Source organism: Astatotilapia calliptera, chromosome 11 (genome assembly GCF_900246225.1).
Source record: "Astatotilapia calliptera chromosome 11, fAstCal1.2, whole genome shotgun sequence".
Taxonomy (NCBI): Eukaryota; Metazoa; Chordata; class Actinopteri; order Cichliformes; family Cichlidae; genus Astatotilapia; species Astatotilapia calliptera.
The window spans coordinates 15,582,761-15,599,173 of NC_039312.1; the positions used below are offsets into that span (position 1 = coordinate 15,582,761).

Genomic DNA, 16,413 nt, shown 5'->3' on the forward strand with positions numbered 1-16,413 from the left:
GGTTTTTTTTTTTGATGTGTATTTATAATAATAAACGTCATTATTTGTACTTTGGAAGAATCTATGAGCTCAGTCATTCACAAATCCAACTCAAGAAGTTCACTCTTATTTTGGCTTATTATGGCAGATCAAGCCGCTTGTGGTAATTGACTTTAGAGCCCTTATTAGGTAGAGCCTCTGTCCTCTTAATGTTGTCCTTCAAATCCTACAAACAAGTGGTAGAGGGAGACTGTCTTTGGAACAGTGATAGAGGTCAGGAAGAGGAATGTATAGTTGTGGGGTCAGACCTGAGAAATGTCCAATAGGATAAAAGTCACCCAGATAAGAAAGGCCTTGCAGGGAGTGGTGGTACAGACACTCCTAGATAGAGGTTTGTGGAACTGCTTTGATCGTATAATGAGTTTAATGTCATTTTAAAAATATGCCTGCAACCAACTTTTATTCGAAATGGCTCACGTCACAAAACACTTGAAACGAACTCCTTTAAACCCCTAAAGGTGTCTATTTAGCATACATGGAACCAGCAGCTATAATGTTGATATTAATATTCCTGTTTCCACTGTGCAGTGCACCAGCCTTGTGTAGCCGCTCTGCCTCAGTTTTCTTGCGCGTGTCCCTCAGAATCTCTCACGTGATCTGGCATCAAAGCCGGCGTGTGCCGCAAATGGTGCATGAAAGCAGAACCGCCGCTGCCACACCTGCAGCGGTTACGATCATCGTCGCAGGTCATTTTCCCCATTCACCTTCCCACTTTACACCCCCACCCACACTCTCACGGCGCTCATCATCTGGTTATGAAATATGCATGATGATGCTCATCCCGTTTCCAGCGGTGCTCCAGCTGCGCGCCGCTCTTCCACTCCGCGTTTTAGCGGCCGCTGTCATCCTGCTGTCAATGAACATCCAGCGCGTCCTCTCGGCTTTATTCTTCTACGTGTTTCCATTGCTCCGCCTCTTCTTCCACCTCTCTCTCTCTCTCTCACACACACACACACACACACTCTCTCACACACACACTCATACACAGTACTCCCCCCCTCTCTCATTGCATCCATTTTTGTGCATTAAAGAAATCTCCAAGAATTACTAACCTGGAGGAAGGCGAGCTAAGCAGAGTGACGGAGGAGGGTTAAGGACCCCAGAGGCAGACAAATAAGGACGGACCGGGCATCTTTTATTCCAACATGCGAGTGAAACCCCTCTAAGGGATGGCAACGATGGGTTAGACAGGATTTAACATGACTGCAAAATAAAAGGCAAGAGCTGTCATTCTTTTACTTTTTTTTCTTCTTCCTAAACCTGTTTATTTTTCTACTTTTTTAATCCCTGGATGGATGGAAGCTTGTGGTTGGAATACCTGAAGGTTGTAGCCTACAGCCTGTGCACTCTTGTTTCTTTTAAGGGCATCTGCTTCTTTCTAATCTTTAACTCGCTCTCAAATGCTGGCGTGTAAAATTGGCTTGAATATTCCCAGCTCGGTCAGCTGCAGCGTATTTGATAAGTTCACCGCGAGCATTGCACTAGCTGGGGATGAAGCCTGTAGTTCCTATTTTGACGCCTATTCGCACAGCACGCTGTAATAATAATAATAATAATGATAACAACAGTAATAATAATAATAATGATAATAATGTTCATGATACCGCTAACCAAGATGTCATGCTGTCGGTAAGCCGCGGTGCCTTCTGCAAACCACACCAAACCAAACCGAACATTTAGCGGCTTTAACACTAAGAAAAGAACGGTAAATAAATAAATAATAGCGGCCACGATGCTGCTGGTTGACGGTGACTTTCTCGTTTTTTAGCCACTGTGTGTAAAAGATGTCTGCTCCACACGGGCCCCGGGGCGGCCCTGGCCCTGCTGCTGCTACTCCCTCAGCGGCCGGCGCCATGCCGGAGATGCCGGACCTCAGCCACCTCACCGAGGAGGAGAGGAAGATCATCCTCGGCGTCATGGACCGACAGAAGAAGGAGGAAGCGAAGGAGCAGTCTATGCTAAAGTAAGCGGAGAGAAAGAGAGGGTGTTAACAGGCGGTGTCGGTGCTGTTTGGTGAATAAACCTTGTGTGTTGGTGGATTGTCATTAGACACAGCGTGTGTACATATCTCTGAGATACTGGTGGCCGTGTTGACTCTTGACTTCCAAGCTAGAACTTTTTGCTGTCGACCACTAGCGGATAGTAGGCTACCGGAGTGATTATTACAAGGTCCCCTTTGCCTGGCTGACGCTTCTTGACTCCCCCCCTTTTAGAGCCTTTCCTATATTATTCTACCAGCTTGGCATCAGTGCTGTAGTGCAACATGAATTTCAGGCGCTTTCCTACCACTTTGTTGTGGCTGTGGCTATAGCTGTAATGGGTTGGGTTTTAGCAGCGGCGCCCGCCATTTTCACGTAAAAAGCACGCCAAATAGCTTAACCTTTCCCCACGAACGTCATCGAGATTACACAATATGACACTGGAAAGATCATTTAAGGTGTCCTTTGTGGCAATGGCGCACGCTGGTGTGGTGTGTGTGTGTGTGTGTGTGTGTGTGATTTCAACGTTAAAGTACCCCCCCTCCCGCTCCTCTTGTGTACAGATGTCGCTCGGAGCTGTTTCAGCACCACGGCGCTGTCCACTGTAGGGTTTTAGCTTTTTTTTTTCTTTTTTTTTTTTAAGGTGGACCGGAGTATTTCCGCCATCATGGCTCTAAAACTATCACCGCCTGAGCCATAAATCTCGTTTATGGTGGGATATTACCCCCACTCGTCTTGACCTGTTATAAAGAAACACACTCTACTGATGGACTGTTAATTAAAAAAATGGCTTTGAACCCGTTTGGATTTTTAAGAGAGAGGGTTATAAATGTGGGCCTTAAATGTTTCCATCCTGTTGATTTTCTTGGGGTTTATCTTTTTCTTCAATGAAGAGCTGCACACACTTTTGGTGCTGCATGGTTTTTACTATTGTATTAGAATGCAGCATAAATATCCGATTGCAGTTTAGGTGTCAAATGTTTTTTTGTTTTGTTTTGTTTTGGGGTGGGTTGTGCCTGAGAGCTGCAGCAGGCTGACTGGTGTTCCATCCATCCTCTCAGCAGGTGCCAGTGACTTCAGTGTGAGGGATGTGTGGCACTATCACTGGGAGCTCTTTAGAAGGATCAGAGCTATTGTTTTTTCCCATCAAAGGGTAAATATTTGCAACATTCCTAATGGAGAGAAAGTTGTGCAATCCCTGCCCAGTGCTGCTGCATGATGAACATGACTCATGTACTCCAAGACACGGCTACCTCAGCCGCTGCGGTGCGTGCTGGGTGATTCATCCAGGCTTTTTCTGCCTTTCCTCCCCTTTCACTGTCTCCCCTCATCCTCCCTTACTCCCCAACAGCGGCATGTTTTTCCTATTTCTCTTTCTCCGGAGGTAAAGGGAGATTGTCAGCTTTAGTCACTCTTAGTCTGACAGTGATGTCAAAGCCTTGTCATGACTGAGCATGGGCAGAAGAGGCTGTTCTTTGCGACAGGCGTGACTGGCTGTCTCACCATAATGTTGGGTAACTTGATGCACGCCACACAGGCTGAATGGACACCAGATGTTGGGAGGTCAAAGAGGCCTTTGTTTGAGTCGCTTTGCATAAGAAGCACTCTGTGTTTTCTTTTTGGTTTTCCCCTTTCATGCCTTGGTTACTGTGTGTTTGTGTGTGTGTGTGTGTGTGTGTGTGTGTGTGTGTGTGTGTGTGTGTGTGTGTGTGTGTGTGTGTGTGCAGGGGGGGGGGGGGAGTTACATCATGTACTGAATTACATGTGGCAAAAGAGGTGGATTTTACACTGAAGGGTGGCTGGCACTGTTTTGCTATCTATTGAGACTCTGATTTGACCGTCTGACTCCTCTGTGGCCTGATAGTAAAGTTTCCTTTCGTGCAACAGGATATTGGCTCAGTTTTAGAATGCCTCTCTATACATATGTGGTGACTCATCCTGATTCATCAAAACAGTAGATCCCCACTTTCTTTACCTATGAATCACACAAGCAGAACATATCCCGGAGTAGCATTAATATGCTCAGCCCTGGCGTAGGTACAACCGCAGCGGATTAACTTGTCATTGGATGGTTCGTAGCATTTCCAGCAGTGTTGGAAACAAACACCTCCACACCGCAACAACATCTAGCCCTGCCTGTGTGGTTCACGCATTTCTGCTGTTGCAGTCCTGGTCTGATCCCACAGCAGCTCTGATAGCTTTTCTGGAAAGTGGCAGCTTGAACATTGAAGTGTGTAATATTACAGAGGGAATCCTGCGAGGATGGAGGGATGGATAGAAGAGAGAAAGAGAGAGAAGCCTCCAGCTGCAGGGCCTGCCAACTTGCTGTCATCTCACTGGAGGTGCCACGGTGTGTGCGTGTGCTGAAAATGTGCTGCCCCAGTGAAAAGTGTATAAGGCAGCGGCATACGTATCTGTAGCTTATTTTCTTTCCCCAGAGGCTCATCAAAGTTGTAGCCTTTAAATTATATTTCAGTGCATAATTCTAACATGTCTACCTATAAAAGACAATTAAGCATATCTCCAGGGCCATTTGTTCCATTATGGAGAATCCTCTGGAGCTATCAACTATCCTAGCTTTCCATGGTTCAGTGAGCCCCTGAGCAGTACAGTAATGATGGCTATGGGACCCCCACTCATGTAGACACTCTGTTTCTTACAGCAAGGTATCAGCTGCCTATGATGGGTTACCCACAGAATGCCTGTAGCTCCACTTCTTTTTTCTCCCTCTTTTCTAGTCCTCTAGGCCTGCATGCTAGAGTGTGGGAAGAATAACTGTTTGAATAACTTCAGTGGCACAAGTCTCACCCCACCTACCTATCAGTGACATCAGCAAGCGCTGTCCTATTTAATTGTCTGTTCACTTTAAACACCACATAAGTAGCATCCCAGTAAATATGCCACTTTGTCCTCTTCTTTGCGACCGTGTTCACCCCGTGGATCAGGGGGTACTGTGCCATTTGTTCAGGGATCGCCTTTGACAGTGCTAATTATACTGTCTGCCTTGAAGGAGGGACTCCCACTGAGATGCAGCTATTCCGGGGCTGTGAGGTGTCTGCTGCTCTGCCATCTATTTGGGCTCCCCCCCTGAATTTAATCGCACACAACAAAGTATGACCTATTTTCTGTATTTGGGAATACCTTTTTTTCTATATTAAGGTTATTTTTTTAATTTTCATTTTATCTAAAAAGACCCCCACACTAGAAATTTAAGCATCATGTATCATAGCATAAATATAATCACTAAAGCTTTTAGTGTTTTTATGTAAACATGGAATGCAACAATTCCAAGCAGAAAGAAAATCATATGTGAAAACAATGTCAGTGAATTTGCTGTGAAATAAAAAAACAAAATAAGCCACCATTGTAATATTGCACTTTCATTAACTCGCAAGACTAGTATTGTAAGAAAAGGATATCCAAAAATGCAGGGGTATCCTAACTGTTAGCCTCTAATGTGGGTTAAGATCTCAAACAACTGTATCCTACAGTTCCTCGAATGCAGCTTGATTGTATCCTTCTGCCATAAACCCACCATATACAATAAAAGGTCACTGATTTCAAGTCCTCAGTTTGTAATGTTGATTTTCCATTTCTAGTCTCAAAACCCAAGCAGGGTAATCCTAATGACATCATCACAGACGCTGGAAAACTCTCTCCAGAGACAAAGAGCACATTACACACATTACTTTCACAGGCTGACTACAGCCCTCCGTGATGGGTAAACTGTTCATCAGTTCCTTTTCACTTCTCTTTACGATGAGTCGCCTAAAAACACAGATTACACTTCTGGTTAGCATGCCTGTCAACAGCTATGATGGCTGGTGTTCCACATGAAGCGCATTGGCCTAAAATTAGCTTTGATTGATCACGTCCCATTTTCCGTTAACTCTTCCCTTGCTCTTACCTCCCCTACCCCTGACATACATGCACACTCAAAAACTTCCGCCCCCTACCCCAGCCCTGGATCCTGGTCATTTATCTGATTGTGCCAGAGAGCTCAACATACCAGCTGGGGTCAGAGTTACTCAGAGGCCCTGTGTCCCTGGAGGCTATAGGATCTCAGGCCTCCTGAGGCTGCAGCAGTTGTGGAGTACTGTACTCACACACATCATACAGAGGTCTAAGCCTCTAAAATTCTTGTTCTACTCTACAACTTAATACTTTTTCATTGAACAAATAATACCACGTGCTAGATTATGTTGGCAGCAGTAGTGATCTGAATCCAAGCAAAATATTAAAGCTTATAATGTCTGCGAAACAAAATTTAAATGTAGAACAGAATCTTGCAAAAATATACGAGGGGAGAAAATGACAGCTATCATATTATAGGATGAGAAAAAGCCAGTAATGTAAACTGTAAATCTGACTGTATCTATGTAATGTTGATGGTAAATTAATGAATTCCAATAAAGCAAATTTCAATTTGACAAATTAAAAAAAAAAAAAAGAGTCGTATTATTGTGAAATAAGATGAGGCAATGCTGATAAGCTTCCCACTGGACAGTTTACAGTACACTCCCTCTCTGTTTCTCTCTCTCTCTCTGTCTCTCTAGTCCCCCTTAGCTCACTCACCCATGCTTACTCGCCTTCCCATGCAGAGAGCAGATTCTGTCATGAGTCTCCCATCCCCCATCGCTTTTCCCCAAGGGAAAAAATAGAGAGAGAAAGTGGAAGAGAAGATGTCTTGACTCTGCAAAGCAGAGCACACGCCAAATGAATACATCATCATGCTAATTAAAGTATCTGTGTGTTTTGGTTATGGACAGTTGGTATATTTTAAGTAGTTTGGCTCAGTTTGATCTAATGTGACATGATTTACTGTATATAATACACTTTAAAACAATATGTTTACAAGCAGAGATGGGCAGTAACGCGTTACTTGTAACGCGTTACTGTAATCTGACTACTTTTTTCAGGTAACGAGTAAAGTAAGGGATTACTATTGCAAAAACGGTAATTAGATTACCGTTACTTTCCCGTAGGAACGCTGCGTTACTGCGTTACTAAAACCGTGATCGTTTTGCAAGAATGTGTCATGACAGTGACGTAAGCGAGTGCGACGTTCGTGACAACAGCTGTGTGCGGATCAACGGTGGATCATATATTGAGTACGGGAGAGAGTATGAGCGTGCAGCGTTTAAAGCGTGGAAGTACTGACCTTACTTTGAGTTTGATTCCATAAAAAGTGACAAAAACATTAGTGTCCGTTGTGCGTGGGAAGAAAACTTCTTTTTAAAGCAAAAAAACCCCCTAAACTTCCAAGCAAGCACCGAGTGCGCAACAACGTAATGGGAAACTCACAGAGAAACTCGCAGATTCTTCCACTGACCGCTGCAGCACACCTGCACCAGGGTAAACCTCCGCCTACCCTACTCCTGCTTTACAGGTGAAAATAGAGCAACAGGACCGCTAGTCTTTGATGTTATTTATTTCCTGCTGTGTTTTACTTGCATCTACAGTATTTGAAAGAGTGAGGGTAAACACACACAAAAAATATATTTTATGCGTTGTAACGCGTTACTGCCCATCTCTGGCTGGAATGTGCAGAAAATAAGTTTAAATGGTGAACAAATTTCTTCCAGTCAGAGAATGTTGCATATAATTTAATTTTAGCTTGATGCACAAAGTTAAAAGGTTAAAACTGATAAAACAAGTTTTAAAAAGAGACTTTTCCATTTGATTACATTTTGTATGATGGATTATGTAGAAAAAGTAGAATTGGGCTGAAAGATCTATCACTTTATCACCTATTCAGGTTGTAAATCGTGTTTTTAAAAAGTAACTAAGTAACTAAGTAATTACTTACTTTTGAAAATAAGTAATCAGTAAAGTAACGGGATTACTTTTTTGGGGAGGTAATCAGTAATTAGTTACTGATTACTTTTTTCAAGTAACTTGACCAACACTGTTTACAAGTACTTACAAGTAGCTTGTAAGCCACTACAAGTGGGTGTAAAGCCATATATCTTCCTTATATAAAAAGATTTATCACAATGTTAATGAACATTTCACTGATACATATTAGCTTTGACACAATATTAGCCACTGATGTCTGTAAATGCTTTGTTTTTTGTTTTTTTTCATCCTCTTCAAACGGCCCAGTACCAGCTTTCATTTTGAATATGCTCCCAGGATCTAAGAAATATACCTTTAAACATGACATGTGGAGTAATTTTAGTTGGTTAGACCATTCCCTGCTTGTTTACCTGTATTTTACATGATTTCAAATACCTTAAGTCACATGGGATGGTGATATTACACCTAAAAAAAATTCCAATGCGTGGAATGTTCCATTCTTCCGCCTTGGGTAAGACTGGAATATTCCACTGCTGTTGGACAGCACAAATGGAAGATTCCTGTTGGTGGAACACAACGACAAAAGAGCCACTGTTTCCATGAAGTCTCTCTAACCCTAACAAAGGCTTGTATGCCAAAATGTGGCATCCAGTACAGGCATTGTATTATTGTAAAAATTATTGTATTATTATAAAGAAAATGCCTCAGACTACTTCTAAGCTTAGTTTATTGTTGTTAGCTCAGTTTCGGTTTACATGAAGTATAGATAAACATATCATGTTTTTAGCTGCTAAATTCCTTATTAAATTTGCCAATATGTGGCTAAATATCTCTGCAACCAGCATAATTCATGAAAGCCCTTAGACTGAATGCCACAAAACCGAGAAAGTGAGCTGATTTACAGTTCTCTGTAAATATAAGCCACATCCTTCACATTCAGTACATATTATACTATATGGACAAACGTACGGAGCCACACCTCTTCATCCTGAGGATGTTTTACCAATCGGTGGTTGCAGGAGTACTGTTCTATGCTGTGGTGTGCTGGGGGAGCAGCACAGCAAGACTGGAAAAACTAATCAGGAAGGCTGGCTCTGTGGTCGGCATGAAGCTGGACAATCTGGTGACAGTGGCAGAGAAAAGGACACTAAAGAAACTGCTGGACATTATGGACATTATGCTGGGCATCCTCTGCACACGGTCGTAAATAATCAGAGGAGCCTATTCAGCAACAGGTTGCTTCTCCCAAAGTCAAGAACCAACGGACTTAAAAACTCCTTTGTCCCGCACGCCATCAAACTGTTTAACTCCTCCTTGGAGGAGAGAGGGAGAGGAAACAGGGGGACAAAGCTGAGCTGTAGTGCTTTTTTTCCACTGTGCAATATTCACAATATTTTTTTCTTATATTCGACTGTGCAATAATCACTGTGCAATAGACTCACTCAAATGTGCAATCCACTGGTATTCCTATTTATCCATATTATATATTCTGTATTTATATATATGTATATGTGTATATATGTTTTTATATATATATTTATGTTTATATCCTTGCTCTCATTCCCCTTTATTGCATCTGTAACATGCAACATCTGTCGGCGCTGTGCGACTGGAAACTGAATTTGCCGGAGGAACCCACCCGAGGGATTAATAAAGTTTCATCTAATCTAATCTCTGTAATCTATCTTGGAATTCAGTTCCATTGCCACACTGTATAAAATATAGCATTTAGCAATGTAGTCCAAAGCCATGAAGGCAGTTTGTGAACGTTCTCCATCCATCCTACCGTTTTCTACCACTTACCTGGGTACGGGTTGCAAGGGCCCCAGTCTAAGCGGAGAAGCCCAGACTTCCCTCACCCTGGCCACACCGATTTGTTCCCGAGGCAGTTGAGATATAATCTCACCAGCGAATCCTGGGTCTGTCCCAGAGCCACCTCAATTGGCTCTTTTCAATGTGGAATGAGCAGCGGCTCTAGAATGACTGAGCTTCTCACCCTGTCTCTAAAGCAGAGCCCATCCACCCTTAGCCAAGCAGCTGCTGTAGTTGTAATGCATGCTTTTAGCCATAAAGTATGTTTTAACCTTTTTTTTTCACAATACAAATAAGAGCAGAACATCTGGGCAATCAAATGTTGCTAAAACACAAATAAAACATTCACGTGTAGCTATTTTCAGTTCAGGATTAAAATACATCTGCCAGTTATTTATAGCACTGGGAGCATGTCTGCAGGATTAACTACAGATAAACAAACATGTCACCTGATGTAATAGTGTGTAATGGCTCATAATATTTTTTGGTCTGTAATGTAGATCTGCTGGTGGGATCATTTTAGTCGTGTTAACAGGGATTTAGTGTTTAAGAACTTTTTTGACAATGCCCTGTTGAGTCAATAACAGGGTTTGTAAAAGAAGAGAGAGCACACGTGATAGGCTAGAATGTGTTAGGAAAGCAGAAGAAAGGGCAGGGAGGAAAGGAAGTGAGCAGGGACTGGGGGGGGGGGGGGGGGGTGAGAGGGGAAAGGGAGAAGAGAACATCACAAAGAAAATGAGAGGAGAGACATTGACGTCTGTGATGCTATCAGGTCCCGTTGCTGATATGACAGCCTCAGTCTTCATTGACAGAGCAATCAGCCTGCCATCTCCCATAGCCTGCTATTCTCCTGCGTGGCACAGCACAGCACTGGGCTCCATTGTCTCTTAAGGCTTTGTTCAAAATAACATCTGCATTTGTCAGCATTGGTTTTATACTTTCTGGGATCTTATCCCTCAAGCAAAGTTTGAAGGGATTTTCCTGCCCCTGGCTGTGCAATCTAAAATGCCCTTGGTGAAACACGACTACAGGAAAATGTTTTAATAGGTTGTTGGAACTAGTACAAGCAATGCATATTAAATTGTTGCTACCCCAGCAAATGATGATTCCTCTGTACTTATTATAATATTATATGTTAAATAATAGTTAAGCAAAGGCTCAAGCAACTTTCATGTCTTATTTAATTAACTGTGTTTAAAAATTTCATTTCTATGGGTCCGATCACAAGAAGTTAGGTGGGCAGATAGACATAGCTCTGTTTGTATTGCAATTTTTATGTGACTGTGAGTCAGTGTGTCATTTTGTCTGTTAGAAAGTACTTGAAAGCGATCCTAGTGATCCTGGACTGAGCCAGAACAGAACCCAGCTACAGCTTCACTACTAGAACATCTGGCCTTTTGTTATGTAAGCTTCCCAGCATGCTGTGCAAGACTAGCCTGAATGAGAGCAACACAATGAAACAGAAATGCAGCTATAAATGAATAGTAGTGCGGTAAAACAAAGAAAACGGAGAAAAAGAGATAAATAATGAATGCAAAAAAGGAACATCAGCCAAATAAGAACAAAGAGAGCAGAATCATGAAAGGGAAAGGCACTGCGAAGCTGACACTTTATCACTTTTATTGCCCATCCCCCGTCCCCATCCACCATTATAAAGTCCGTTTTGGAAGAAGATATACAGCATCTGATCCTCTGAGGGAAGCCTAGCGTATCTGAAGAACATGTGTGCCTGCTATAGAATAGCTGGTAGCGTCAATGTTAAATGTATCTCTAAGGGTAAAGTGATGACACGCTTGAGATGAATTTATCATAACAACAATCTTTGCTACTGATTTCTCAAAATATGAATCTAAGGCTGTGGCACAGGAATTGAGCACTTACAGCTGTTAAATATAGTTCAATGTTTGTACTGCTAACATCTATGTAGATGCTTTGTGAACAAGCAAGCAGGAGACAAACTGAAAGCAGGAGAGACAGTGACACCTGCATGGGAAAGTGAAGCCACTGAATGGCCAGTTACTAAAGGTGGAACGTGGCACCAGGTCATCTCCAGCTGACTGCGTTCAAAGAGTGAGAACCTTCATGCTGTTAGTTGGACTATTAATAGTGGGGACACTCAGCTTTCCGCAGTGACCGGCATGCAGCCAGGCATCCAAGAAACCCAGACAGCAAAGAAACAGAACCATCTCCAACAACCATAAAGACAAAGGAGCTTCTAACGAAGAATCATGTTAATTAACTGAGGAATTGATTAATTCATCTTCCTTCTTGACAAATAAGTGTCATTAACAGATCTGACACCCATCTAATAAAACCAAAGTGACTTATTTTCATCAGAAGTCTTGATAAAAATTTATCCTCACAGATAGTTCTGTCATAGTCCTCTCAGATTCAAAAACATACTTATTTGCTTTGATAGCTGAAAAATCTCAAATACACCAACAAAAATGCTAACATTTCTGCCTTACAGCCGTAATCAGTTTCATGCTCTGATGAAAGCTAAATGAAGGTTACCCATCATCTCTGGGTATACAATGCTGGAGTAACATGATTTTGGTTAGGGTACTCTTCAGAGACTAAATACTCATTCAATTGTTCTAATTCATAAGAAATAACAACAACTTCAGGAAGGAGTAAAATTATACTAGAAAAACTAAACTAGAAAAACTGAAATTTTACATATACCTAAGTGGGCTTACGGGTCGTTTGATATAGTTTTTAAAACTAAGCAGTTAAAAGTAGGCTAGTTTTATTCATGTCTGCTTCCACTTGCTATGCAAAGTCAAGCTAACTGTTAGCCTGACTTAGCGTCATACTAAGCAATATGGTATCAATGTTCCTCAAGCAACTCTTGACAAGTAAGGAAATAAGAGTATTTCCTGAAATCTTGAACAATGTTTTAATGATGATTTTGCTCTAAAAATATATGAATCCTTTTCTCCTGTAGCCAGGTCGTGTTGGTTGAAGCAGAGTAGATTAGGGTGACCAACCGTCCTCTTTTCCCCGGACATGTCCTCTTTTCACGTTCTGTCCGGGGCGTCTGGGGGGATTTTCGTGATTGATAAAAATGTCCGGGTTTTACTATATTCCGACAGAGGACCCATGTGTTTGAAGTCATCCCCGAACTGCTGCTTTGTGAGCGCTTGTTCTGCACTCGCAGACGGGACAGACAGCGCGCAGCAACACGCCTAATAATGTTTAAAAGATCCCAAAGCACAAGTCCATCTTTTCAGACAAACTGCAAAAGAAACTTCCCTCGTACCGATCCAGTACTGGTAATTTTTCTTATGCAGATGAGGCATTATTTATGTACCATTATTTAATTCCAGAAGCTTTCAAGTTATTTTTTTGCACTTGTTGACTTGTAAAAGCCTATATGGCATATTTTATTTCACAATTCATTAACCGCACAGAGGAGGTATCGTTTAAATATGTTAAATATGTTTCTTTAAGCAAGTTCTTCATGACTGAGCCAAGTGTCCTCTTTTTTGGAAATCAAAATACGGTCACCCTAGAGTAGATACCACAAAGCCCTTTTCCTTCCCTCCGTTCATTTAGTTACTTTCTCAGTGGCAGACTATGATCTCACCATGGTGAGTTGTGGCATACAGAAAGGTCCACACAAAGACCTCTGTGCTAAATAGCTAACTCAGTCACAAAGCTTAACTAACATCCAGTTATACAATAGCATTAGCTTCAGTGAATGTTGCTAAGGAGGCTAAAACTTAATCCAAAAGTTTTAGCTTCCTTAGCAACAAAAGTGTGATCTAAAACACTTGTCGAAGTGTTTTGGATCAAGTTAAACATGTAAGCTCACAGGTTAAATAAGGCCCTTTTTTGTTAAATGCACAGGCAAAATATGCTTGATTTTTATGAAGAAATACAAAAGAGACACACTGTTTTTGTCCTGGATGTTAAAATGAACCTGAACAGAAAAAAAGTAGCGGGTACAGACTTAAATTTCTAGATTTGGCTACTTTTTTTCTTGTTTTTTTCTCGTTTGTTTTTAATCACTATCAACTCAAGTTAATGTTGAAATGAAAAAAAAAAACACCCACACAGTTAAATTGCTAATATCCAACCCCCGAGATGCTTGGTGTGTGAGCTAATGTATTTAGTAGCGGTAGTTTACACAGGCCGGTCTAATCTCTCTTTCTCCAACGTGATTGTGTGTCTCTCCACGTTATGCTCATTCAAGACTCAGCTAGTCAAAGCAGGTGCAAACTGGTGACTCAACCATGTGCGTGCAGCAGAGCCGGTCCTTCAAATATGCCTTTGTGTGGCAAAACCCCCCAAAAAAACCCAACCAAAAAACCTTATGGATCTAAGGTCCTTTAATACTGTGCCCAGAATACATTCTAAAAAATGGAAATACATATTTTGCTTCTTTGTTATTATTTCTGCTTTCTGCTTGCTCTCTATTTTAAATATATAGTATATATTGTTATGGTTATTGTTCTTCCATCATGAGTCAGGTTAGATATTATGTAATGCTACACAGCTTTACATGTACAGTGGATGCAGATGCTGCTGTAGGTAGCCAACTGACATAAATAAAGGAGGATAAAGAGCAGTGCTTATGGTGATGTCACAAATACAGCCGCAGCTCTTATATAAGCCCACCATTTGAACACTGCACACAGGCACTACCATGTAACCTACAGTGGGATATATTGTACAGCATATAGGCCACCGCTCACTCTGCCTAGAGCTAATGGTGGCTTTAAAGTCATTATCCAAAAGATTCAGTATCTGCCGTATTCAGCCTTGCTTGGTTTGTTGGGTGTGTACTATCAAAACTGAACATAAACAGTGACGAGGCCTGTCTCTCTTCCCCATCGTCTGACACTGATCAGGACGTTGGTGGGCAGAGGGAGCTGATGTTGTGATCCCGGGATCGTGCTCCGTCACTGAAGTCTGATGGAGGATCTCCCACTAATCCCTTAATATCTCCCATCCCACTGAGATACTGCCACCATCGCCATGATGATGCTGACGTGGCCTGGATGTGTAGCAGTGGATGATGGCGAGGGGAGAAGGGTCCTTGCACAAACACAAAGAAATCCTTCTTTTGCAAAATGTAAATGCAGCTCTCTGAAGCGACACCTCAAGAAACGGAGTGCAGGCATTTAAAGCCACTAAGCATCAGGTGATGAGGAGGGGGGCTGGGAGCTGTTTTTTTGTAGTTGGTGTACAGAGGCTGGTCCTTATCCTCGAGGGGGCAGATGCTTGAATAGTTGTTGCTTTAAATCTGTGCAGAGGCTGCTAATGCAAGGGAATCCTTTTGATTTGAGCTTTTACAGCAGCTACACTCAAACACTTCATTCTGCACCATCAGACAGATGTTGACAGCCACCAAGTCCAAGTTAATTCAAGTCATACAGTGTCGTGGCGACATCTGTTCATTTGAATGAGCATGCTAGTCTTTTAGACTGTGTGTAGTGTATGCAATACATAAAACATGATCCATGGTGTGGGACTTCATATGGTGTCTACGGGTGTAACCTGTGTGCAGAAAGGTGATCTCAGCAGGCTCAGTGCTTGTCTGTCTGGGTACACTGCTTGCAGTTTAGTTAAACAAGCTAATAGTGATGTGCTATAGTGATGAATTGTGACAGGAAGGAGTAGAGCAGGCTTGGCCAACAATAGGCGGGGTATCTATTACCTCTCTATTGTTAGCTATGGCTGGGCTATTATTATAGACATTAGACAGCTGACTGCAGTTTCAGTACAGACCACAACAACACTGTCGAGAGGCTGTTGTATCTGTTTAAAGATGGGGGCTGATGGGAGGTTTGTTGAGGGGAAGGTTTGGATAGTGGCATGTGTCAGAGAATGTGATCATAATCATCACCACTCTACCCTCATCATGGACATGAGGAGGAAAGGCTGAAACTAGGTTTTTGCTGATTATGAGACTGGAAATAATACGGGGGGATGGAGAAATGGCATTGGTGCTTGAGAAGTGTTCTTGATGCTTCACTGTTTATGGTACGTGGGAAGGGACGAAGGAAGGCATGAAGCTGCCTTCAGCTGTGTTTGTCTAGAGACTGAGTTAAAACGCAGGGGGGTGGTGACCCAGCCACGGTGGGGCTGAGGCTAAAGTTCTAGAGCATTCCCAGTGGAGCTGTTGAGCCTCGCATATAACAGGAGTTGTGACGTTAGCTAGGGACAATGTCAGCTGCCAAGAAAGTGCTGATCACAGCCATTATGAAATGTATCTCTGTCAGGATGAATAAAGTGGGCTGACAGGAGACGCAGCTAAGCGTACACATACAGTGAAAGACGCGGTTGTACACACACCCATTATTAAAGCAAATACGCTCATATACTGTGTGCAAAAACACAAACATGGTGCGTCACTGCCTCTGACTAAATGCTTCTCGTACTGTTTATACATGATTCGCTGTATGGTGAAGTTGCTGTATTAAAATGACATATGGATATTGTACATATGCTTCCTGTAAGCTTTTGCATAGAAATATACTTGTGAATGTGTGGGCTGCTGGGTGATTAGCTGACTCTTTGCCACTTGGAAATCTCTCAGGAAGAGAGATATGGAGCAGCTCAATTGAATCCTGGCAGGTAATCTAAGGAAACAGATGGATTTTAGTTATATTTGGCAGCAGATTAGCCACTTCCCCGTTGCTCAGAAAAAAAACCTGCTGTTGCCAACTCCTGTTTGACAATCTGAATATTAGTTCTTGGTCAGGAGGTCTGGCTTGCGCACTGTTAAATTGCCTATTCTGATGAGTGCGCCCCGTGGATTCAGTCCTATCTTTGC

General features: G+C 42.3%; 1 protein-coding gene across 1 annotated transcript in view; it reads left to right on the forward strand.

Annotated features, from left to right (window-relative positions):
* The first annotated feature begins 992 nt into the window (after nucleotides 1–992).
* Nucleotides 993–16,413, forward strand: part of rims2a (regulating synaptic membrane exocytosis 2a) — a 154,205-nt gene continuing 138,784 nt past the window's right edge. Inside the window, exons 1-2 of the mRNA XM_026184935.1 lie at nucleotides 993–1,256; nucleotides 1,808–2,002. Of these exons, the coding sequence (XP_026040720.1) occupies nucleotides 1,824–2,002 (179 nt within the window). The 5' untranslated portion in view covers nucleotides 993–1,256; nucleotides 1,808–1,823. The remainder of the gene's footprint in view (nucleotides 1,257–1,807; nucleotides 2,003–16,413) is intronic.